This window comes from Cervus canadensis, chromosome 22, assembly GCF_019320065.1.
Source record: "Cervus canadensis isolate Bull #8, Minnesota chromosome 22, ASM1932006v1, whole genome shotgun sequence".
In the NCBI taxonomy this organism is placed as follows: Eukaryota; Metazoa; Chordata; class Mammalia; order Artiodactyla; family Cervidae; genus Cervus; species Cervus canadensis.
In genome coordinates this window covers 47662956-47687784 of record NC_057407.1, presented here as the reverse complement: position 1 = coordinate 47687784, position 24829 = coordinate 47662956, and the positions used below count along the sequence as shown (strand labels likewise).

Below are 24829 nucleotides of genomic sequence, written 5' to 3'. Positions count from 1 at the left end.
TGTCCTCAGGGCTCATCCAAGGGTAGGTCCGCCCCGGTGGAGACCAGGGCAGTTAGTGTTCAGGTGGAGCAGAGGCGGGACCAGCCTAGTGAGAACTGGCCCTGCGGAAGAACCACAGGCACCGAGGTAAGACCGCACGTTTACTGTGTCTGCCACACTCCTCATCCACAGCACCTTCCCCCGGGGATCACGCGGTGGCCTTGCGGGCTGGCTGACCCAGACCAGCGTTCTGTGTCTTAGCTGGAGGGGCCTGCCTCCTCACCCGCTCCCGTGCTGGGGCAGCTGTTCACGCTGTGTGTGTTCATATCAGCTCAGGGGTCTTGACTCGCCATCCCTCCCGTGCGGCGCCTCCGATGGGGGCCGCTTCAGTTTCCGGGGTATTCAAAGACGGCGGCGGCTCCCATGCCAGTGCCCATGCACATGGACACCACCCCGTAGGCCCTGGGGAAGGAGACATACGTAGGGGGAGGCACGGCCAAGCTCGCGCCAGGAAGGCTGAGCTGGGTGCACCAGGGCCTTTGTGGGCCCAGAGGACGCCAGACCTCAGGGCGTGTGGGCCCCAGCCTGCCCCCCAGGTGCACACACGGGGTGGCAGATGCCTGCTGCAGGCCAGGATCCCCTGTCTCAGCTTGGAGCATGCGGGGGTACGTACACCTCCCCCGACATCCCCACAGGGCCAGCCTCACCTCTTCCCGCGGCGCTTCAGCTCGTTGAGCAGCGTGATGACCTGTCGAGCCCCTGTGCAGCCCAGCGGGTGGCCCAAGGCCACTGCACCCCCCAGAGGGTTCACCTTCTCAGGGGGGAGTTTCAGCTTCTCCACACAGTACACAGCCTAGGGGGAGGTGAAGCATCAGCTGTGGACCCCTCTCTGGTCCCCTTTGCCCCTAGCCCCCTGGCTCCAACTGGGGACCCCAGGCCATGCTGCAAAACAAAGGCTCACCTGACTGGCAAAGGCCTCGTTGATCTCAAAGATGTCCACGTCGTCCACCGTCAGCCCTGCAGGCCCGGGGGAAAGACCTGAGCTGAGCCAGCGGCCCCCTTTGCGGGATCCTCAGTCTCCCCAGAGCCCTGCCCCATCCATGGCCTGTAGGCTGCCTGCTGTGGCTGCCTTTGTTCAAGATGGGTGCGTGGAGCCCGGCTGGGGGTCGGGGTGCTGGTCTTCACCCGCCTGCCCTCTGCAGGCACCCGCAGGCCCACCCCAGGCTCCTGTCCCCCACCTGCCTCAGGCAGCAGCACGAGCAGCAGGAACTGGGTCTGAATCTTGGGGGTGAAGGAGCCGTCTTACCTGCTTTCTGCAAAGCGACCGGGATGGCGTAGGCAGGGCCAATGCCCATGATGTCAGGCGGAACCCCGACCACCGCATAGGACCTCAGGACCCCCAGGATGGGAAGGCCCAACTCTTCTGCCTTGGACCTCCTGGCCAGCAGGATGGCAGCGGCCCCATCACTCACCTGGCTCGAGTTTCCTGGAGGCAAAGCACAGGGTTGGGGGGGCCTGGGGGGCAGGCTGAGGGGGTCCACACCTTCCCCATCCACCTGCCTGGTGGCCCCAGCACCCAGGGGAGAACATCCAGCTAGAGCAGCCCCTTCCTCCGCCACCCCCAGCCCCGTCTCACCAGCTGTGGTAGAGCCCCCGTTCTTAAAGGCGGGCTTCAGCTTGGCCAGGCCCTCCATGGTGGTGCCGGGGCGGATGCCCTCGTCCTGGGCCACGGTGACGCTTTGCTCTGTGCCCTTGTCGTCACGGATCGTGGTGGTGACAGGCACGATCTCAGCCTGGAAACAGCCCTGGCTCTGGGCTCTGGCTGCCCTGCCAGCACCGTGGACAGCCAGGCTCAGGTTCCCATGGGGTTACCTTCCTTCCTGGGGTCCCTCCCTGAGGCTCCCGCCCCCTGCCCTTTGGGACAGACACGCAAGCTCAGGCTGCTACATGCGGGGACATGTAGGGGAGTATGGGGAGGGCCTGCTGTGGGTCCCCCTCCTGCCCGGGGAGTGGGAGCCCAGGGCCTCACAGGGCCTTTCTGGTCATCAGCCTTATCAGATCCTCAAGGGGGAGGTTTGAGCAGGGGGCTCCCCTCTGAGCCCTTCACCCAAGAGGGATTAAGCCAACCTGAGGCTGGAGCCCCAGGAATATTCGTGCTGGCTTCTGTCGACTTTTCTGTTCCCTCCCACCAGCCCAGTGCCATCAGTTTCCTGTGTTTCCACATATTTATAATGACATCGGGACTTCCCTGTGGTCCAGCTGCTACAACTCCGTGCTCCCAGGGGGCCCGGGTTCGATCCCTGGTCAGCACATCCCACATACCACAACTGAAACCCAGCGCGGCCAGATAAATATCTTAACGATAATAAAAATGACATAAACTACTGGATAAACCTTAGTATTTAAACAGTGTAGAAGCAGACGGCATTTTAGGGTGATTGTTGCAATCATATGCAAAGGCCCAGGGGCATTCCCAGGGGAAGAAGCCACAGCTTTTACCCGACTCTCTGATCAGAGCTTGAACCCAAGCGGCTAAGAACCACCGCCTCAGAGAGGCCCACCTGGCTGGAGACCACTCCCTCCACAGCCCGTTCACCGGGGGGAAAGACACTCAGGAAACAGGCCATAATGGGATGTGGTGCTGTGGGTGCAGTGGCGCCCTCCCTGGTCCACCTCCCCTCCTGGGAGGGAGAGGCTGGGAAACGACTGGCTGCCCAGCAGTAGCCTAGGGCGGCTCCATCTGACACCACTTATGTGCTAAATGGCTTCAGTTATGTCTGACTCTGCAAGCCCACGGACTGTAGCCTGCCAGGCTCCTCTGTCCATAGGATTCTCTAGGCAAGAATACTGAAGTGGGTTGCCACTTCCTCCTCCAGGGGATCTTCCTGACCCAGGGATCGAACCCGTGTCTCTCATGTCTCCTGCATTGGCAGGCAGGTCCCTTACCACTAGCACCACCTGGGAAGCCCACTTAGAACAGCCTCAAAAGCTCACACTCCAGCCCTTTCAGCATCTCACCCCAGACAGCACTCACTTTTGCTGGGAAGCCAGTGCAAAGGCATCCTGCTTCTCCCGCGAAATGCCAAACCGCTTAGCCACGTTCTCTGAGGTTATCCTGGAACACGGGCGGGGAACGCTGAGTCTGTGTGCGGCCCGGGGCCACAGACGTGGCGGGGAGACCTGTGTCCCAGTGACGCCAGGGGCACAGGCAGGAGGCACTGCAGCTGGGACTCCACGCGTGTCCACCAGAGACCAGCACCCAGGAGGGCGCTTCTGCGCCTCAAGGGAAACTGCTTTCCTGTGAGGAGACGAGGACTCCCGGGTCCCCGTGGGAAGGCCACACCCAGCTTTCTGCTCCCTGGAGCTGCAGCTTCCCCACATCCCAGAGCCCCAGCGGGGCCTTTGGCCCAGGCTTCCCTCAGAGAGGCTTCCCTCGGAGATGGTCCCCGCTGTGGAGGCAGCCGCGCGTCCCCTCACGCCCTGCGGAGCCAGGACTCCCTGCCCACGGCCCCGCGGTGGCCCTGGCTGCAGTGCTCAGCAGCTCTGCGGCAGTGGCGCCTTTGAGGCCACACTGTCGGGGCCCAGTGCCCTCATCGGCGTGGCCGGTGGGCAAATGCCTCCCGCTTCCTCAACTTTTGAGGCCAAGGTTTTGGGGTGCAGCTGCCATCAGGCCTTGTGTGACTGAGCCCCTTAGGGTGGGAGTGATAGGCTGGGCCGAGCCTAGAAACCCAGGGACGCAGAGTGCACTGGGGGCCTCAGGAAGTCCCAGCCCCAGAGGCCCTGCAGAGCAAGCCAGGCCTGAGGCAGGGGGCCACAAGGGGATCCAAGCTCCTGATCCAAGCCTGCTCCGGGCCAGGCAGGGAGCTGAGCCAGGTACTCACCCCATAGGAATCAGGCAGTCTCTGGCCTTCTCCTTCTCCACCAGGCGTGAAGTAATATTTCCAGGGTTCCCTCTGTCAGCCAGGGACATGGACTCCACCCTGAGGAGGAGGACGTGATTAGCAGGCTCCCCACAGACAGCTCGGTGCCGGCAAGTGCTGGGAAATAGCCAGGGAGCCCCGGGCTGGCCAGACAGAGCTGGGGGTGCAGGGCTGCTGAGCCCCGCCTCCACCCTGACCCCCGGACCACTGCAGAGCCCACACACCCGGGCAGGGCCTCACTCCCCTAAGACAACTGCTCCTTCAGCCAGCCCAAGGAAAGCGGCCTAGTGTTGGCCACAGTATGGGAAACATTCTAACAAGCCCAGGCCCTGCCCTCAGGGGCCACAAATCCGGAAGAGAGACGAGACCAATAATATTCTAAAAGCCACATGTCAAAGAGCAAGCCAACCTGTTTGGAGGAGGAGGTGCCAGGAGCCGAGGGGAAAGCTGAGCTCTTGGGTTAGTGTGGTCACAAAGGGCTTCCAGGAGGTGGCAGAATATAAGGCTTTAAAGGGCGGTAACACATAACTCTGCACACTTTTCATGCGCCCAGCGCTATTTGAAAACTCCTCCCAAGTATTAGAGCGCTGTGAGCAATGCCAGGCCCAGAGAAGCTGAGTTAACCTGTCAGTGGGGACCAAATTTAGGTAGTTGGGCTCCAGAGCCCACTGCCACCTACAATATCATGAGTCACTCGTCATGAGCAAAGTCTGGGGAAAAGTCAGCCTGTGACACACGGGACTGTCCTGGCCCAAACCCTTAAACCCTGTAATTTGGTCTTTCACCTGCTTGAGGACTCAGATTCCCCGTCAGAAACCCATGAAGGCTCCAACCTTCTCCTCAGTCCACACACACCCCCATCCATCCTCCAGTGAGAGAGCGAGAAGCCCGGGGGCAGCCTGGCCAGTGGCCTTTGCCCGGCCAAAGTCCCTGCGGTGTGGTCTCTGGATTCATCTACGGTTGCTGACACGGGGCGGGACAGCCAGTGCCAGCTGGCACAGCCCCGAGATGGCCTGGCAGAGCTCCGATTAAAAAATGCTCTGAAGAGGAAGTGAGAGGCAGAGGGAGCGGGTCAGGATCCTGGGGCTGCCGGCCCCCCAAGCCTGCCGAAGCGGCCTGCGCTCCCAGCTTCCCCTCCCCGGAGTGCCGCCCAGTTCGCGGGGGCTCCGTCTGCTGCAGCTGAATAGGAGTCACAGCTGACGGGGGCCAAACCACCACAGACCTGACCGTGTCCCTCAGAGTCCAGGAGGCAGTGGAAGTTTCCACCCTGGACAGGGCGGGGGACAGACAGCCTGTTAAATGAACAAGCTAGTCCTAGAGCAGGCAGCTGTCCTGGGCTTTTGGGAACCAAAACTACTTTTTCCACTCTCAGCAACCATCACAAATCAACAAGGGTTGCCACAGACGGGAAACCTGTGCTGTGTTCTCTCAAGATGCTTGCCCACATCTCCAGCCTGACAGATTTCCAAGAAAAGAAAGCTCTTCAAAGCCAGTTTCCTCTGGTGCTGAGAGGTGTGCGCGGTTCCCAAACAGCCAGAGCTGGGGGCTGATTCTAAGCAGAATTTGTAGGAACCAACTGGCAGCCAGCTGCCTGAAAGGGCTGCAGGGAGAAGCATGAAATCATAGCCTCTGAGAACTCAGGAGAGGAACATTAGTTTCATTGTTACAAGTTGGTTAATAAGCTCCGGCAGAAAGAAATTCTTACCCACAAGCCATGCCAATGTCATAAGACCCATTTCTGATGCCACCTGCAACAAAAGCATTTTATAAACATCCTTCCCTGGAGTTCATCTGTCTTGGGAACAGGGGAGCCTCTTCCCCACCTGGTCTCTAAGGGGGACTCAGCCCCAGCCTCCGAGATGGAGACCCAGGAGTGGTCAGAAAAGTCTGGGGGACTGCAGTGGGGGGCTCTCCTCCACGCTTTCTGTGGGTACAGTCCTCAGAAATTACTGCTTGCCCCACAGGCAAGCACTCTGCTGACCCAAGCCCATGGAACCAGGACTGAGGCCAGGTGGCAGCCATGGGCGCCCACCCGTCACAACTTACCAGCTATGCTGGCCACCGCCTGGAGCCCCGACGAACACTGTCTATTGACAGTTGACAAAGGCACAGTCTCCGGGATGTCACTGAAACAGAAAGCAAGACGGAAAGTCAGCCCGCCTCTCTCTGCCCGGCTCTCAGGGAAAGCAGGCCTGGGCTCCTGGCCAGCCTGACCGCCCCTTTGTGGGGGAGCTGGGGGAGGGCGGACAGAAAGACCAGGGGAAGGAACAGGCGGCCCTACCCGCACTCCAGGCGATTCACGCTATCCGAACCCATCTCTGCAGGCGCTTGCCCCGCAGGGTCCCGCAAGCACATGCCCTTCCATCCAGTGATCCTCCTCAACCAAGGCCAAGCACGGCCCAAAGGCAAGAGGAGGCCGGCTGGGCCTCGTCTTGCCTTTGAAGGTTCGAAAGTGAAAACTGTACATCCCTCTTTCTCCTAGAGCCGGGGTCTCCAACCCTCAGACCATGGATCGGTACCGGTCCCTGGCCTGTTAGGAATCGGGAGGCACAGCAGCAGGTGGGTGCAGGCTGGCAGGCGAGTGCCATATTCACTCAAATCCATCTGTATTTACAGCCGCTCCCCATCGCTTGCACTACCGCCTGAGCCCTGCCTCCTGTCACATCAGTGGCAGCCTTAGATTCTCACAGGAGCTCAAACCCTACTGTGAAGCGGGCATGCGAGGGATCTAGGCTGTGCGCGCCTTCTAAGAATCTAATGGCTGACAATCCGAGGTGGAGCCAGGCAGTGAGGCTAGCTAGGGTGGGGAGTGGCTGCAAATACACATCTATCATTAGCAGTGAGGTCTGACAACACAGAGACCATTACTAATAATCAACTGCAGATTCATATCAGAACCCTATCAGTGAGTGGCAAGCGACAGTTAAGTTGCATCTAGTGGCAGGCTTTAAGTCAGAATCTGACACTTCAGTCCACCTGTGGCTCGCCCATTATTTTATTGACCACTTCCGTCTGGGCCTCTTTCCCACACTATGCACCTGTCTCAGTTTTCATAAGCCCACAAGCTAACCCTAGCCAAAATGAGTAGAAAACAAACATCGCTGGAGGGCTTCTTTAAAAGGTGGGAAGACCCAATGATGAGACAGCAGAAGATGCTTAAGACTGCCAACAAAAAAGAAAGCTGCGTTTAAAAGAAAATACCGAGTCCTACTTAAATTACAGGTTCATTACAAGTGACTCACATTTTCCAAGCCTGCTTTGTAAATATGTGGTGACCAGCTATCCAACAAAGCTAAAAAAACATTCAAAACTGCTTCACCACATGGAGACCAAGCACCCTGCATTAAAAGACAAGCCTTTGGGACTTCCCTGGTGGTACAGTGGGTAGGAATCCGCCTGACAATGCAGGGAACACAGGTTTGATCCCTGGTCCAGGAATATTCCACATGCCTCAGAGCAGCTAAGCCTGTGCGCCACAACTACTGAAGCCCATGTGCCTGGAGCCCCTGTTCCACAACAGAGGAGCCCCTGTTCGCCACAACTAGAGAAAGCCTGGGTGCAACAATAAAGATCCAGCGCAACCAAGAGTACAGACAGACAGACAAGCCTTTGGCATTTTAACAAAGAAAAAAACCCGAACATGAAGAACAGAAGCAATCACTGAAGGCTACCACTCACTTCATCAAATGGACCTGTACTGCGAGCATCATTCCTAGTGGCTGACCTTATAGCTAAAGTTAAGAAGCCCTTCACTGTTGGTGAAGAGTGATGCTGCCTGACATCTGATGTGAACTTTTAGAGGACAGGCTGCCGTTTAAATGGTGGCACGTGCTCCTCTTTCAGACAGCGCCACAACGAGACAAACTGATGAAAACATTACTAGAGGATGTTGTGCTGTGTGCTGTGCTTACTCGTTCAGCCGTGTCTGCCTCTCTGCAAACCCACGGACTGCAGCCCGCCTGGCTCCTCCGTCCATGGGATTCTCCAGGCAAGAATACTGGAGTGGGTTGCCATGCCCTCCTCCAGGGGAATCTTCCCAACCCAGGGACTGAACCCAGGTCTCCCACGTTGCAGGCAGATTCTTTACCATCTCAGCCACCAGGAGAGCCCAACACAGCTGTTAGGATAAATGACTCACCGTGGTCCGTAGTCCCGGTTGGTGAGTCTATCGAATTGGATAAGGCAAAGTGCTTGTCTGCGCAATCTATTTTTTAGGAGGATGTGTATGAGGATATGTTATGTGCCCTTTTGTTGCCAACCACACCACAGTTGCAGAACAATTCAAATCTCTGAATGATTACCTATCAGGAAAACTGAATTGGTCTTTTTGTGTCAATACATGCATGAATGGAGTAGCTGCCATGGCTGGATGGCTTTCTGGTTTCACTACTCAAGTCAAAGAGTTCGCTTCTGAATGTGAGTCTACACGCCGCATCATCCATAGGGAAATGCTGGCTATCTGAAAGAGTCACCTGAACTTAACAGTGTTCTGCAGGATGGGGTTAAGTTATCAGCCACATTAAAGTACTTGCCCACAACTCATGTCTGTTCACATAACTCTCTGAGGAGATGGACTCAGAGCACACATGTCTTATACACAAGATCACTGGCCAGAGTTACAAGAGCCGCTCCAGAAATTTCTTTTAGGAAAAGTCACCACATTTCAGTGATGCAGAATGGATCACAAAACTTGCCTACTTTGAGTGATGTATTTAACCTACTCAACGAATTCAATCTGTCATTTCAGGGTAGAATGACAACTGTGTTCAAGTTGGCAGATAAAGTGGCTGCATTCAAAGCCAAACCGGGGTTATGCGAGCAATGAGTGAACATTGGGATTTTTGATACATTTCAAACATTAGCAGAGATTTTGAAACAGACTGAGCTAGGGCCTTTTTTCTTTCAGCTATTGCGTGATCACCTATCTCAGCTTTCAATAGAGTCTGAGCATTACTTCCCAACCACAAAAGACCCCCGAACTGGGAAGGAATGGATCCACAACCCATTTGTGAATAAGCCAGGAAAACTGACTTTGTGCCAGAAGAGGATCAACTGCTTTAGACTGAAAACAACGGTGGCCTTAAAAGTTATCTTTCAGACAATTTCAAATCTCCACACTTTCTGGATTCAAATCAAGGCGGAACATCCTGAGGTTTCCACAAAAGCACTGAAAAACCTGCTTCCATTTCCAACATCCAATCTTTATGAAGCACGGATTTTTGCAGTGTGAGCAACCTAAATGAGATTATGGAGTAGACTGGACATAAGCAACACACTTTTTTCCCACCACCCCCAGATGGGACTGTCTAGCTCTAAGAAAACAAGCTCAGGGCTCCCACTGATTCTGCATTATGGTGAGTTGTATAATCATCTCATTATACATCACAGTGTAATAATAATAGAAATAAAGTGTGTACTGTAAATTTAATGTGCTTGAATGATCCCAAAACCATCCCCCCACACACACTAGTTCATGGAAAAACTGGCTTCCACAAAACCGGTCCCTGGTGCTGAAAGGATTGGGGACTGCTGCCCTAAAGAACAGAGAAGGGGGCCTGTGGCCAGGACAGAGAACCAGTGCAAAAGAAATGTCTAAAGTATGACAGAGGGCTAACAGGCCCAGGAGAAGATGCTCCACATTGCTTATTATTAGAGAAATGCAAGTCAGAAGTATAATGAAGTATCACTTCACGCCAGTTAGAATGACCATCGTTTAAAGGTCTACAAATAACAAATGCTACAGGGGGTGTACAGAAAAGGGAACCCTCCTACAATGTTGGTGGGAATGTAAGCTGGTGTAGCTACTATGCAACACAGTATGGAGGTGCCTCAAAAAGCTGAAAATAGAGTTGCCATCTGATCCAAGAATCCCACTGCTTGGTGCACATCCAGACAAAACTCGAATTCAGAAAGACTCGTGGATGAGAGGCAAGATAGCACATCCCCACATAACCAGGTAGGAAGAAAGAAAGAAGGGAAAAGGAAGAGGAAGTGGGATGGGACCTACACCCCCGAGGGCGGAGCTGAAGGAGAGAAGGTTCCTGCATATGGGGAAGGCCCCTCACTGGCAGGGAGATCAGCTGGGCAGAAGGGGGGCTTCAGAAACTCGGGGAGAACACAGCAAGCGGCAGGCAGGACAGACAGACCTGCACAGACGGTCCAGCCACAGCCCTCTGCGCCCCAGCCTGAGATGCGTCCACTGGTGCGCACAGGGGCTGGCTGCTGGAACTTGGGGTTTGGAAAGCAGACCGAGAGAGAGGACTGCTGTTGGCTGCCAGGAGCCAGCCTGAGGTGGCGGGAGTGAGGCGCTCTGCAACCGAGAATGCTCATGGAGGAAGCCGGGACCACCATGCAAGCAAAGCCCTGTTGCTGAGTGATGTGCAAAGGGTGGGGCCGCCATTGAGCCTTTCTCCCAAGGGGCGACCCTACCTTCCTAGACACCCGGAAGGGCTCCAGCCAGGACAGGCTCCCACGCCCCTCCCTGCGGAGTGGGCTCATGTGCTCCGGGGCAGACTTGGGAGCAGGGACCAGAGGGGGACCCACAGGCAGAGGTGCGGCTGAAGCCACAGCTGAGCCTCAGAGCCTGTGCGACTAAGGAAGAGCTGCAGTCTCCTCCCAGCTGCGTCAACAGCAGATTACACCCCACGATGGGATTATTTAACTTATATGCAGAGTACATCACGCGAAAGGCCGGGCTGGATGAAGCTCAAGCTGGAATCAAGATTGCCGGGAGAAATATCAATAACCTCAGATACACAGATGACACCGCCCTTATTGCAGAAAGCAAAGAGGAACTAAAGAGCCTCTTGATGAAGGTGAAAGAGGAGAGTGAAAAAGCTGGCTTAAAACTCAACATCTAAAAAAATAAGATCATGGCATTCAAACCCATCACTTCATGGCAAATAGATAGGGGAAAAAATGGAAACAGTGACAGCCTTTATTTTTTTGGGCTCCGAAATCAGTACAGACAGTGACTATAGCCATGAAATTAAAAGACACCTACTCCTTGGAAGAAAAGCTATGGCAAACCTAGACAACATATAAAAAAGCAGAGACATCACTTTGTCGACAAAGATCTGTATAATCAAAGCTATGGTTTTCCCAGTAGTCATGTACAGATGTGAGAGTTGGACCATAAAGAAGGCTGGGCACCAAAGAATTGATGCTTTTAAACTGTGGTACTGGAGAAGACTCTTGAGAGAGTCTCTTGGACAACAAGGAGATTAAACCAGTCAATCCTAAAGGAAATCAACTCTGAATACTCATTAGAAGGGCTGATGCTGAAGATGAAACTCCAATACTTTGGCCACCTGATGGGAAGAGCAGACTCACTGGAGTCTGGAAAAGACTCATTGGAAAAGAACAGACTCATTGGAAAAGACCGTGATGCTGGGAAAGATTGAGGGCAGGAGGAGAAGGGGACGACAGAGGATGAGATGGTTGGACGGCATCACCAATTCAATGGACATGAGTTTGAGCAAACTCCGGGAGATAGTGGAGGACAGGAAAGCCTGGCGTGGTGCAGTCCATGGGGTTGCAAAGAGTTGGACATGCCTGAGCAGCTGAACAACAATGGGCTTTGTGAACTCAGTGCCTGCAGAACATCCCCTACAGCCCAGACAGGTCTAGCTTTTGCAACTGAGAACTTTGCGGACATGCACATGCTGAGGTGGGGCCAGGGCAGAGTCTGAGCTGCTCCATGGCACCCCCAGGGAGTACAGATCCATAATTACTGCAACCTGGGCCCTGACTTCAGTGGATGGATGCTGGCGGCCTGGTGAAAACAATGCCTGAGAGACACCAGGGCCAGCTGCGGCGTTCCCACATTACGATGGGGCTGAGAGAGGTGCCATGGTGTCATCGGAGAAAGGTGACAAGAGAGCACACCCACAGTGACCAGCTCCGGAATAGGAATCCTCAGTGGTTTCTCTCTGAGTGGGAGTGCTCCAGCCCCGCATACCTCATACCGCATATCACAAACACAGCTAAGGAAGTGATCTGAGGGCCTCTGCTCAACACTTGGGGGCAGACCCCACCCTGACAGGCCAGTCACACCTCCTATCAGAGGGGACAGTGGCCAGCACACGCTAAGGAAAGACGTGGCAGACACACTATAAAGAGAGTTCTCGCACCAACAAATATTAACACATGCAGACTACACAGGATGTTCCCCCATAAAAGAGCCCTCCAAGACCATCTGAGGGGCTGGTCTTAGAAGGAAGAGCCCCCAGATCATTTAGCCTTGAAGGCCAGCAGGGCTTGAGGGCAGGAGCTCCACGGGGCTGGGGGAACAGAGACCCCCCCCATGAGGGCTCACAGCCGGTTTCATGCGCACTGGGGCCCAGCTTAAAGCAGCCCCTTTATAGGAACCTGGGCGAGGCCCACCGAGCGGTCTTAGAGGGTCTCCTGGGGAGGCACAGGGCGGCTGCACCCTGCCGGCTGAGGTTCAGGCAAGCACAACGACAGTGGCGGCTCCAGGGAATAGTGACTGGTGTGAGCTCCCCTGGAGGTCCCCATTTCGGCACCAAGACCAGGGCCCACTCAACAACCTGCAGGCTCCGGTGCCGGAAAGCCTCAGGCCAAAAAGCCAACTCTAGGAACACAGCCCCACCCGCCCATCAGAAGACAGGCTGCCTGGGCTTCCCAGGGGTCCAGTGATTGGGAATCCGCCTGCCAGTGCAGGGGACACGGGTTCCATTCCTGGTCTGGGAAGACCCCACATGCTGCGGAGCAACTGAAGCTGTGTGCCACAACTGCTGAAGCCCGCAGCCTAGAGCCCCGTGCTCCACAGAAAGAGAAGCCTGCACGCCGCAACTGGGGAGTAGCCCCGACTTGCCTCAAATAGAGAAAGCCCACACGCAGCAATGAAGACTCAGCACCCAACACAGTAAAAGATAAATTTAAAAAAGCAACAAATAACATACAAGAGGAATCGCCATAAGGCTATCAACAGCTTCAAGGTTATTTCAGCAGAAACAGTGCAGATCAGAAGAGAGTGGCTCAATCTATTTAAAGTGATGAAAAGGAAAAACCCACAACCAAGAATACCCAGCAAGGTTTTCATTCACATTCAATGGAGAAATCAAAAGCTTTACAGACAAGCAAAAGCTAAGAGAATTCAGCACCACAAAACCAACTAACTCCCTAACAAGAAAATTTAAAAAATGGGAAAGCTCTCCAATAAAAGCAAACAAAGTAATAAGAAATCGTCCACACACAAGTAGGATGTCAAAACCAGCAACCATGATGGTCCAGTGGTTGGAGAGCCACCTTGCAGTTCAGGGGATGTGAGTTCAATCTGTGGTCCCGGAACTAAGATCCCACATGCCATGGAGCGACTAGGCCCACGCACCCCGGCTATGGAGCCTGAGCACCACAACAAAAAATCCCACATGCCACAACTAGGACCGACACTGCCAAATAAATAAAAGAAATTTTAAAAAACAGCAATCATGAGAAGAGAGTACAACTGAAGGAAATGGGAACTACATTTGAAATTAAGAACCAGCGACTTAACCTTGTACATATATAGATCGCTATATCGAAACCTCATGGGAACTGCAAACCAAAACTACGATAGATTCACACACAGAAAAAGCAACCCAAACACAACGCTAAAGACAGTCATCAAACCACCAGAGAAGAGAACAGAACAAAGGAAGACCAACAAAAACAATTACAAAAACGGCAATAAGGTGGGGACGCAGAACTTCCCTGGTGGCCCAGCGCTTGAGAATTCACCTTCCAACGCAGGGGATGTGGGTGTGATCCCTGATCAGGGAACTAAGATCCCACAGGGCAACTAAGCCCATGCACCACAACTGGAGAAAAGCCCTCATTTCACAATGAAGATTCCATTGGCCAAAACGAAGACCTGATGTAGCCAAAAATAAATTAAAAATATTTTAAAAAAGAAAACGGCAATAGGAACACACATATGGATAATTACCGCAAATGTAAATGATTTAAATGCTCCAACCAAAAGACACAGAGTGGCTGAATGGATACAAAAACAAGACTCTGTGAGAGACGCATTTCAGACCTAGGGACACATACAGCCTGAAAGTGAGGAAGTGGAAAAAGATATTCCATGCGAATGGAAATCAAAAGAAAGCTGGAGTAGCAATACTCAGATAAACTAGACTTTTAAGCACAGACTGTTACAAGAGACAAGGAAAGACAGTATATAATAATCTAGGGATCAATCCAAGAAGAAGACACAACAATGTAAATATATATGCACCCAACACAGGAGGACTTCAATGTTTAAAGCAAATGCTAACAGCCACGACAGTGAAAACTGAGGTGCCAGCATGCTCATCTCGGTCATGGCCACTGCGGTGGGAGGTGGGAGGGGCCTGCCAGGGGCTGGGCAGCCTCAGCCTGACCCGACCCTGGGGACAGTCCATCACCAGATTGCACACTCACACAGATGGGGAGCTTACCACCTCTCACAGGAGGACAAACCCTCCCTATGATTCCTGAGGGTCCTCTTGACCCTGCTTGTGAGAGGCAACGTGGTGCAGGCATGGTACCAGAGAGTCTCAGGTTCGAACTTCCCCTCCATCAGTGCCACTACTGTGAAGCCTTGGCCAAGTTACTTAACCTCTCTGAGCCTCAGCTTTCTCATCTGCAGGCTTTCAAGAAACAGAAACTGCTGTGGTAGGTCAAGTCAGCCAAAGCACTTCCACCCTCACCCTCCTCCCCATATGGCCCACTCCAAAGCCAGATAGGATATGGAGGGTACCCTGCCACAACAGACCTCCTGCCTACCACTCTGAACCCTCAGGACACCACAGCCAGTTTCTTCATTCTTACAGCCATGCAGCTGAGGCCCAGAGAGGCGATGGGACTTGCTGCAAGTCACACGGCCGGTGATGTGGGATGGAGTCAGGACCGACCCCAGACTGGGCAACAGTTCTTACGTGAAGCCGCAAACAGTTTTTCCGCAGAGATTGGTGGCACCTCAAGAACAGAATTATACATGCAAAGCAGAGAGCACTAGGACAGGATGATCAAGGCTGATACAATTCACAGCTAGAGATTCCACAACACTGGTTCCAGCCAGGAGTCTCCTGGCGTATGACTGCTAAATACTGGCTTCAAACAAACCACCAGGAGCCACAGACCAGACACTGCGATAAGACAAGATCACCCTTCTCCAGTTGTGGAATGTGGGCTCAGTGACACTGCACACACTCAAAGGCCTTTTTTTATGGAAATGTCCTGACGCAAACAGAAGTAGAGAGGAGAATATAATGAACTCCCACATACGAATCACCCAGCTTCCACTATTGTCAACATTGGTCAACAGTGCTTCCTTTCTACCCCTCCCACATCTTTCCCAAGGCTGGAGGGCTTAAAGCACATCCCAGATGCAATGTCCTCTCACTAGTAACCCATTCAACCTGCCAAGCCGACGAACGACATTGTTTTAATATAACTGCCATGCCAATGTCACACCTAACAAAAAATAACAATAACCCTTAAATAATCTAATATTTAGTCCATGTTCAAGTTTCCCAGACTGTGTCAAAGATGTCTGTTTGCAATGAGAAGAGTGTTCACAAAATTCATTTTGCTCCAAACTCTACAACTATGGTACTTCACATGTTCTACTTCCAAGAAGGACTGTAAGAGGCACAGAGATAGGAAATGCATCAATACCACTTCTTAAAAGCTCCAGCTGTATGCTGGACACAAACTAGCTCACAGTAGGCCCTCAAGACGAGGCCAGGTTCCCTCTTAACCTCTGTACCCAGTCCAGCAGCCCTGGGGAGGGTGGGCCCTACCCGTGCACCATGGAATATTACTCAGCAATGAAAAGGAACAGGCTTATGATACAACAATCGGAATGAAAGCTACAAAGAATTATGCTGAGTGAAAAAAGTCAATTCCAAAAGGCTACAATCGGTGTGGTTCCCTTTATATACCTTTCTTGAAATAAAATTACAGAAATAGAGAAGAGGTTAGTGGTTGCCAGGATCAGGAAGCAGAGGAGTGAGAAAGGAAGTGGGTGTGGCTATAAAACGGTCCTCATGGTAATGGAAATGTTCTATGGAAATGTTCTGTAATTTGACGGTATCAATGTCAATATCATGGTTGGGAAATTGTACAATAGTTTTTCAAGATGTTCCCACTGGGTGAAGCTAGGAAAAAAGTACATGAGGGTCTCTGTATTCTTTGTTAAAACTGCATATGATTATCTCAAAAATGCTATCTCAAAATAAAAAGTTTAATTTTAAGAAAAAAGGGGGGAAATCGACAGTAATACAATAATAGTAGGGGACTTTAACACCCACTTACACCAATGGGACAGATGATCCAGATAAAAAATCAGTAAGGAAACATAAGCTTTAAATGATACATTAGATCAGATGGACTTAATTGATATTTATAGAGCATTCTGTCCAAAAACAGCAGAATATACTTTATTCTCAAGTGCACATGGAACATTATCTAGGACAGATCACATCTGAGGCCACGAATCAAGCCTTGGTAAATTTAAGAAAATTGAAATCATATCAAGCATCTTTTCCAGCCACATTGCTATGATATTAGAAATCAATTATAGGGAAAAACTGTAAAAAAAACACAAATGCATGGAGGCTAAACAACATGTTACTAAACAACCAACAGATAACTGAAGAGATCAAGGAAGAAATTTTAAAAACACCTAGAAACAAATGACAGTCAAAACACAGCAATCCAAAACCTATGCAATGCAGCAAAAGCACTTATAAGAGGGAAGTTTATAGTGATAGTCTTATCTCAGAAAACAAGAAAAATCTCAAATAAACAACCTAACCTTATGCCTAAAGCACCTAGAGAAAGAAAAGCAAATAAAACACAAACTTAGTGGAAGGAAAGAAATCATAAACATCAGAGGAGAAATAGAGATGAAGAAAACAATAAGAAAGATCAATGAGAGTAGCAGCTGGTTCTTTAAAGATAAAGTTGATAAAATTGATAAACCTTTAGCCAGACTCAGAAAAAAAGGGAGAGGGCTCCAATCAATAAAATTAGAAATGAAAAAAGTTACAGCTGATATCAAAGAAATACAAAAGATCATAAGAGACTACTACAAGCAATTTTACACCAATAAAATGGACAACCTAGAAGAAATGGACAAATTCTTAGAAAGGTACTACCTTCCAATTGAACCAGGGAGAAATGAGAAATACAAACAGACCAATTACAAGTACTGAAATTGAAACTGTGATTAAAAAACTTCCAACAAACAGAAGTGAATTCTTCACAGGTGAATTCTATCAAACATTAAGAGTTAGCAGCTATCCTTCTGAAACTCTTGCAAAAAATTACAGAGGAAGGAATACTCCCAAGCTTATTCTATAAGACCACCATCACCCTGATACTAAAACCAGACAAATACCACAAAAAGAAAATTATAGGAATTCCCTGGTGGTCCAATGGTTAAAAATCAATCCACCTGCCAATGCAGGGGACACGGGTTCGATCCCTGGTTCAGGAAGATTCTGCATGCTGTGGGGCAACTAAGCCCGTGGGCCACACCTACTGAGCCCTCTCTCTGGAATCTGCAAGTCGCAACTACTGAAGCCCACGCACCACGATGAAGAGTAGCTCCTGCTCAATACAACCAAAGAGAAGCCTGCATGCAGCAATGAAGACACAGTGCAGCCAAAACTAAAATTCTTTAAACATTTATGATTTATCTTTAAATTGTTTAATTAATTTATTCTGGGCTGTGCTGGGCCTCTGTTGCCGCTCGGGGGCTTTTCCTAGTTGCGGCACGCAGGTCTCTTATTGCCGTGGCTTCTCTTGTTGCAGAGCGCTGGCTTTAGACACCTGGGCTCAAGACTTGCAGCGTTCAGGCTTAGCTCCTCTGCAACATAGGGAATCCTCCCGAATCAGGGATTGAACCTGTGTCCCCTACACTGGTGGCAGATTCTTAACCACTGGATCAGCAGGGAAGTCCAATAATAAATAAATTTTTTAAAAAAAGAATAAACTGAGAGAGAGAATATTTAAAGAAAAAAGGAAAGAAAATTACAAGCCAACATCACTGATGAACACAGACACAAAAGTCCTTAACAAAATACTAGCAAACCAAATTCACCAACACATTAAAAGGATCATAAATCCACGATTAAATGGAATTTATCCCAGGGATGCAAAGGATTCTTCAATATATGCAAATCAATCAATGTGACACACCAAAGTAACAATCTGAAGAATAAAAACCATTATGATCATCTTGATAGATCCAAAAAAAGCTTTTGAGAAAATTCAACGCCCATTTATGATAAAAACTCTCCAAAAAGTAGGCTTGGCGGAACCTACTTCAACATAATAAAGACCATATATGACAAACCCACAGCTAACATCATTTTCAACAGTGGAAAAACTGAATGAATTTTCTCTAAGATCAGGAACAAAATAAGTAGCTCACTCTTGCCACTTTTATTCAACATAGTTTTGGAAGTTCTAGCCACGTAATCACAGAAGAAGAAGAAATAAAAGGAATCCAAGTTGGAAAAGAAGAAGTAAAACTATCACTGTTTGCAGATGACTTGATACTATACACAGAAAATCCTAAAGACTCTACTGGAAAACTACTAGAGCTCATCAATGAATCAGTAAGGTTGCAGGATACATAATTAATACACAGAAATCTTTTGCATTCCTATACACTAACAATGAAAAATCAGAAAGAGAAATTAAGGAAATAATCCCATTTACCATCACATCAAAAAGAATAAAATACCTAAGGAGGCAAAAGACCTATACTGTACTTAGAAGACTATGAGATGCTGATGAAAGAAATTCAAGATAACACAGACAGAAGAGAGATATACCATGTTTTGGGATTATAAGACTCAATATTATCAAAATGACTATACTACCCAAAGCAATTTACATATTCAATGCAATCCCTATCAAATTACCAATGGCATTTTTCACAAATGAGAAAAAAAAATTTACGATCTATATGAAAATACAAAAGATTCTGAATAGCCAAAGCTATCTTGAGAAAGAAAAATGAACCTAGATCCAGTGCAGGGGTCCTAGGTGTGACTCCTGGTCAGGGCACTAGATTCTGCCTGCCATGACTGAGAGTTCACTTGCTGCAACTAAAGATCCCACATGCCACAACTAAGACCCAGTACAGCCAAACAAATACATAAATGTGCGGTGTATCACCAGCTACAAAATGATTTTTTTTAAAAAATAGAAAAATGGGGCTGGAGGAATCAGGCTCCCTGACTTCAGACTATACTACAAAACTATAATAATCAAAACAGTTTTGGTACTGGCACAAAAACAGAAATACAAATCAATGGAATAGGATAGAAAATCCAGAGATAAACCCACACACCTATGGTCAACTAATCTAGGACAAAGGAGGCAAGAATATACAATGGAGAAAAGACAGACTCTTCAATATATGGTTCTTGGAAAACGGAACAGCTCAATGTATTAATAAAAAAATGAAATTAGAACACTCTTTAGCACCATACACAAAAATAAACACAAATGGATTAAAGACCTAATTGTAAGGCCAGATGCTACAGAACTCTTAGAGGAAAATATAGGCAGAATACTCTCTGACATAGATCACAGCAATATCTTTCTTTGATTCACTTCCCAGAGTAAAAAGAAGAAAAAAAAAAAAAGAAAGAAAAAAGAGAGAGCGAGACCAAATTAAACTTAAAAGCTTTTGCACAGCAAAGGAAACCATAAACAAAATGAAAGATAACCCACAGAATGGCTGAAAATATTTGCAAAGTGACCAGTAAGAGATTTATCTTCAAAATACAAAAACAGCTCCGTGCAGTTCAGTATAAAAAAACAAACAACCCAATCAAAAAATGGGCAGAAGATCTAAATAAACATTTCTCCAGAGAAGACGTACAGATGGCCAAGAGGCACATGAAAGGATGCTCAACCTCAATACTCATTATAGAGTAATGTAAATCAAAACTACAATGAGGTATCATTTCACACTAGTCACAGTGGCAATCATCAAAAAGTCTGCAGATAATAAATGGAGAGGACAGGAAGAAAAGCAAACCCTCCTACACTGATGGGAATGTAAACTGGTACAACCACCATGGAAACCAGGATGGTGGTTTCTTAGAAACTAAACATAGAGCTAACATATGATCTGGCAATCCCACTCCTGGGCATATATTTGGAGAAAGCCATAACTCAAAAACATACATGTACTCCGTGTTGACTGCAGCACTATTTACATTTAGCCAAGACATGGAGGCCACCAAAATGTCCATTATCAGAGGAGTGGGTGAAGATGTGGTACATATATACGATGGAATACTATTCAGCCACAAAAAAGAACAAAATAATCCCATTTGCAGCAGCATGGACAGACCTAGAGATGATCATACTAAGTCTGTCAGACAGAGAAAGACAAATATATGATATCACTTAAATATGGAATCTAAAAAAGTGATAAAAATGAACCTATTTACAAAACAGAAACATACTTAGAAAACAAATTTATGGTTACCAAAGGGGAAAGGTGGGGGGAGGGATAAATTAGGAGTTTGGGATTAACATATACACACTGCTATATATAAAATAGATACATCATCAAGGACCTACTATATAGCACAGGGAATGTGACTCAATAATATGGGAAAAGAATGAATATATTTATATGTATAACTGAATAACTTTGCTATACACCTGAAACGAGCACAACATTGTAAATCAACTGTACTCCAGTATAAAATAAAACATTAAAATTTAAGAGTCTACAAATAACAAATCCTGGATAGGGCGTGCAGAAAACAGAACCCTCCTACATTGTTCCGTGGGAATGTACCCTGGTGCAGCCACCAGGGAAAACAGTATGGAGGGTACTCAAAAAGCTAAAAATAGCCTTGCCATGTGATTGAGCAATCCCACTCCTGGGCCTATATCCATTCAAAACAATAATTCAGAAAGATACATGTATCCCAGTGTGCACTGCAGCACCATTTAAGATAGCCAAGACATGGGAGCAATGGACACGTCCATCAACAGAAGAGTGGATAAAGACAATGTGGTAGGTATATACAATGGAATACTACTCAGCCATAAAAAGAATGAAATAATGCCATACGCAGCAACATGGATGGACCTAGAGAGGCTGTCACAGAGTGAAGTCAGTCAAAGAAAGCCAAATATACGATGTCACTCACGCGTGGCATCTAAAATATGACACAAATGAGCTCATCTACAAAACAGAAATGGACTCACAGAAAACAGACTTGTGTGGGGGCGGTGATTAGGGGAAGGATGGCATGGGAGTTCAGGGTTGACAGATTCAAACTATTATATAAAAATGGATAAACAACAAGGTCCTACCATATAGCACAGGGAACTATATTCACTATCCTGTGATAAACCATAATGGAAAAGGATATTTTTTAAAAAAGAATGTGTGTGTGTGTATATATATATATATATGTGTGTGTGTGTAACTGAATCATTTCGATATACAGTAGAAATACAACACTGTAAATCAACTATGCTTCAATTTAAAAAACAAAATGTCTAAAATATGAGGTCAGAAACCATCCCTACTCTCAGCCTTTATGTTCCCACCATTCTCTGTGGAAAGCCTGTTCCCAGCTGGACAAAGAACCCTGACAGGTACTAGGTATTCTAACATCCCTCCTTCTGGTGGGTTCCCCCAGCCTTTCACACTGGTTTCAGCCCTAGAAGCTGGTGGAGCCACCTCTGCCAATGTAATCTGAGTTGGCCATGGGCACAAAGTCCTGAGACCTACGGACTCAGAACCTCGGGGTGAAAGTACCCTGCTGATTCTAGTGTGTAACCAGAGCTGGGAACCTCTGGACTAGTGTCCAGGCCAGGATTTGCTGAGACCTTCTTGGGTGGAGAATGTCCTAGGCACCTGGAGCCTGTTTACCCTTCCCTGGTGCCCTAACACCCTACTACTTAGTTATTGCCCCTTCACCCAATCCACCCAGTGTTCAGTAAACACCGACTCAGTGTGAGGGATGCTGACATGCTTGATAATACAGCGCCCAAGAGGACGCCCGACTACATACAGAAAGTGAATTAACTAGCCGCATCTACAGCAACAGAGCAAGACAGCAAAGCCCATCAAAAGGAAGCACGTAGCCAGCCGACTGGAAAAGAAGGGGCCCTCTTGCTAAGCCTGGGTGCTCAGGGAAGTCTGGTGAAAATGGTGGCACTGTTTGGGCAGAGTTTAACCAGCGAGGAGAAGGGTGGCAGGGACAGTACCGCATGGGGACAGACTGACCAGCTTAGGGAAAGAAGTGGGCAGACAGGGTGGCTTAAAGAAGCAGCAGCATGTAGATAAGACTGGAAGGCAAATCTGGAGCCAGATCAAGGAATCTTTTGAACTCTAGGCTAAGCAGTCTGAATGTCTCCTAGTCTCCACAGCTTTTCTCATTTTTCCTGTTCCTTCACTAGTTCATGTTCCTATTATTGCTTCTCCATGTAACTGGCATTAGAGAGCTAAATGGTTCTTAAATCTACACATGAAAATAATTTAAAGCTCCTCCCCCATCCTAGGACAAGGGGTAAAGGGCAATTCACCAGGGCAATGCACCAGGGCGAATACCTTCTGGGCAACCCCTGGGTTATGGCCCATGCCCAAGTCTCTGTGGATGGGCTCTGCTTTGGAGATGCCAGCTTGCTCAACTAGCATTTCGAAAGCTCAGAGTCTCTCTTCAGTGAGCCAACCTGGATATTTACCTGACAGAAGGGCTGAGTTGACACAAAAGCCAAAGCAAAAAGCTGACTTAGGCTTAAGAAAGACTGGGCCACAGCAAACTTTCTGCTCCAGGCCCAAAGGTTATTTGTCCTGGATCCGCACCAGTAAACACACCCTCCTTTCAAAGTAGAGGAAAGAAAAAAAAAAAAAACAAAGTAGAGGAAAAGTAGCATCCAGAAAAACAGGGTGCCAAGCATCCTAACTGTGTCCGGGTCTGGACTCCACCAGACCCTGATCTTCTCCCACCAGCAGGCTGAGTTCTCTGGGGCCGGAGCCCAAGCAAGAGTTTGAATAACCAACGCAGAGCAAGAACTAGAAAAGTTTACCTCAGAAACTGGGCGATTCGGGCCATGACCGCTCCGGCCCCGGGCTGAAGCACATTTCCTGTGGACAACAAAGCTCTAGTCAGTGCCGGGCGGTGCTCTGGGCACTAAGGTACAGCTGTGATGACCAGAGAGGGGGCATTCCTCCTTCAGAACCACTGGAATGTCAAGGTCTGGAGCAGGCTGAGCCAGCTAAACAGCAGTGTATCCTGGTCAGACACTAGATCCAGTCCCCGAGAGGCCCACGACCCCCTGCCCATGCACCCTGCTTTTCCAAATCAGCACACTCTGGGCAGGTCGCCTGCCTTTACAGGTAACACGGAAAGAAGAATGTAGTGCAAAGCTTGAAGTCAAAGGAGGCAGTCCTGTCAGTTAGGAAAGTGTTTCTGAAAATGCACACCTCCCTGAGTGGCCTCCCACCTACTTCACTCCAGGGATTGAACAGTGATCCCCCACCTAGGGGTGGCACCTCTGTGATGAGACTCTTACCATATAATGTTAGGTTCCGCACTAAGGTGGGAAGCAGAGGTGGGGGAAGATTAGACTAAAGGTCAAGAGGCCCTAGATTCAGGTCCAAGCTCTGTTACAAATCCCCCAGGCAGTTTCTCTATTTTTTAACTGCAAAGCTGGACTTTGATGGTTTTTCGATGCTCCTTCTGTTCTACCCTGGCATAGACAGTACATCAGGATGGGTAGAGAAACCCAGTCTCCTGTCTCTTAGGGTGTTCTCAAACCCTGGCACCAAGACTCTAGCGTGGAGATGTTTGTCCCTTGCGATTCCTACTTCCTATCATACTTAATATCAAGAATGTGCTTGAAGCCGGCACAAAAAGTGCCTGGACGCGGGGGTGGGAGGGGTGGTGGAGTCTATAGCCCTAAGAGACGATTACACTTATCTGCGTGCAGTCCGTCGCCATTCCCCTCACTGAAGACGCCTGGAAAGCGCCTGAATGGAGGGCGGTGTTTGAGGAGGGCTTTGACGGGATGGGAAGGCGAGGATCGAGCGCAGGGCCAGGGTAGTGCACTCACCCACGCAGATATCTCCCAGCTGGGCCGGGCTCAGCTTCACGTCCTGGAGAACCGCGGTCATGACGGCGGAGAGAAGCTCGTCGGGGGTGGTATCCTACAGCCGAAAGAGCGACCGCTAGGATCCCGGGTCGGGACCCCAGCTCCCAAAGCCTCGCCCTCCCCCAAAGGGACAGAGTGGTCACAGCTCGGGCGCAGAGCCGCCACCGACGCCGAAGGGAAACGAACAGAGGAGCCAGACCCCAGCCCACCCCGGGCCTCCATCTCACACCTGGCTCTCGAGCCCAGGTGCCTCACCTTGAAGCCGCCGCGGCCCGACCGGCCAATGGCCGTGCGCCGCCCGTGCACCACCACGACATCCTCTGCGGACGCCCGCCGCGCGCCGCCTAAACACGGGGCGGCCTGCGGCTCCGGGTCCGAAGCGGGCCGGCCCTTCAGGTGACCCAGCACCACCTGCAGCCTCCGCATCGCGCAGCTCGGCCAGGTAAACCCTCGACCAGCCAGGAAGAGAGGGCAGCAACCGATAGACTGTGGCCCACGCAGGCGCTGAACCTTACCTCTGACCCACCGAAATCTAAGTCCCACCCACAGACCTACTGGTCTGACTGGCCTGTCCCTCTAAAAGTCCCGCCCATCTCCCCGCCTCAGCCAACCTCTGGTTGGCGAGCCTGCCTGAGGTCCCGCCCCAAGCCGCAAACCGAGCTTCCCAAAGTTAGACACCAGAGGGTCTTTTCACTCAAAGCCCCGCCCACAGTAGCCTAGGCCTGCCAACCGGGAGGTGGAGTTTTCTGAAGCCTCGCCCAGAAACGCCAACAGGAATCCTTTCCACT

At 49.7% G+C, this 24829-nt stretch overlaps 1 protein-coding gene across 1 annotated transcript; it reads right to left on the bottom strand.

The window, feature by feature from the left end:
• Nucleotides 1–127: 127 nt before the first annotated feature.
• Nucleotides 128–24575, bottom strand: ACAA1 (acetyl-CoA acyltransferase 1). The gene is made up of 12 exons (XM_043442294.1): nucleotides 24297–24575; nucleotides 24003–24096; nucleotides 22977–23034; nucleotides 5946–6025; nucleotides 5605–5647; nucleotides 3861–3959; nucleotides 3014–3094; nucleotides 1616–1806; nucleotides 1286–1465; nucleotides 941–996; nucleotides 687–832; nucleotides 128–441 (listed from the first exon to the last, which is right to left on the bottom strand). Exons 1-12 carry the CDS (start codon nucleotides 24465–24467, stop codon nucleotides 366–368), a joined length of 1275 nt encoding a protein of 424 aa, XP_043298229.1. The 5' UTR covers nucleotides 24468–24575; the 3' UTR covers nucleotides 128–365.
• Between the last annotated feature and the right edge of the window lie 254 nt (nucleotides 24576–24829).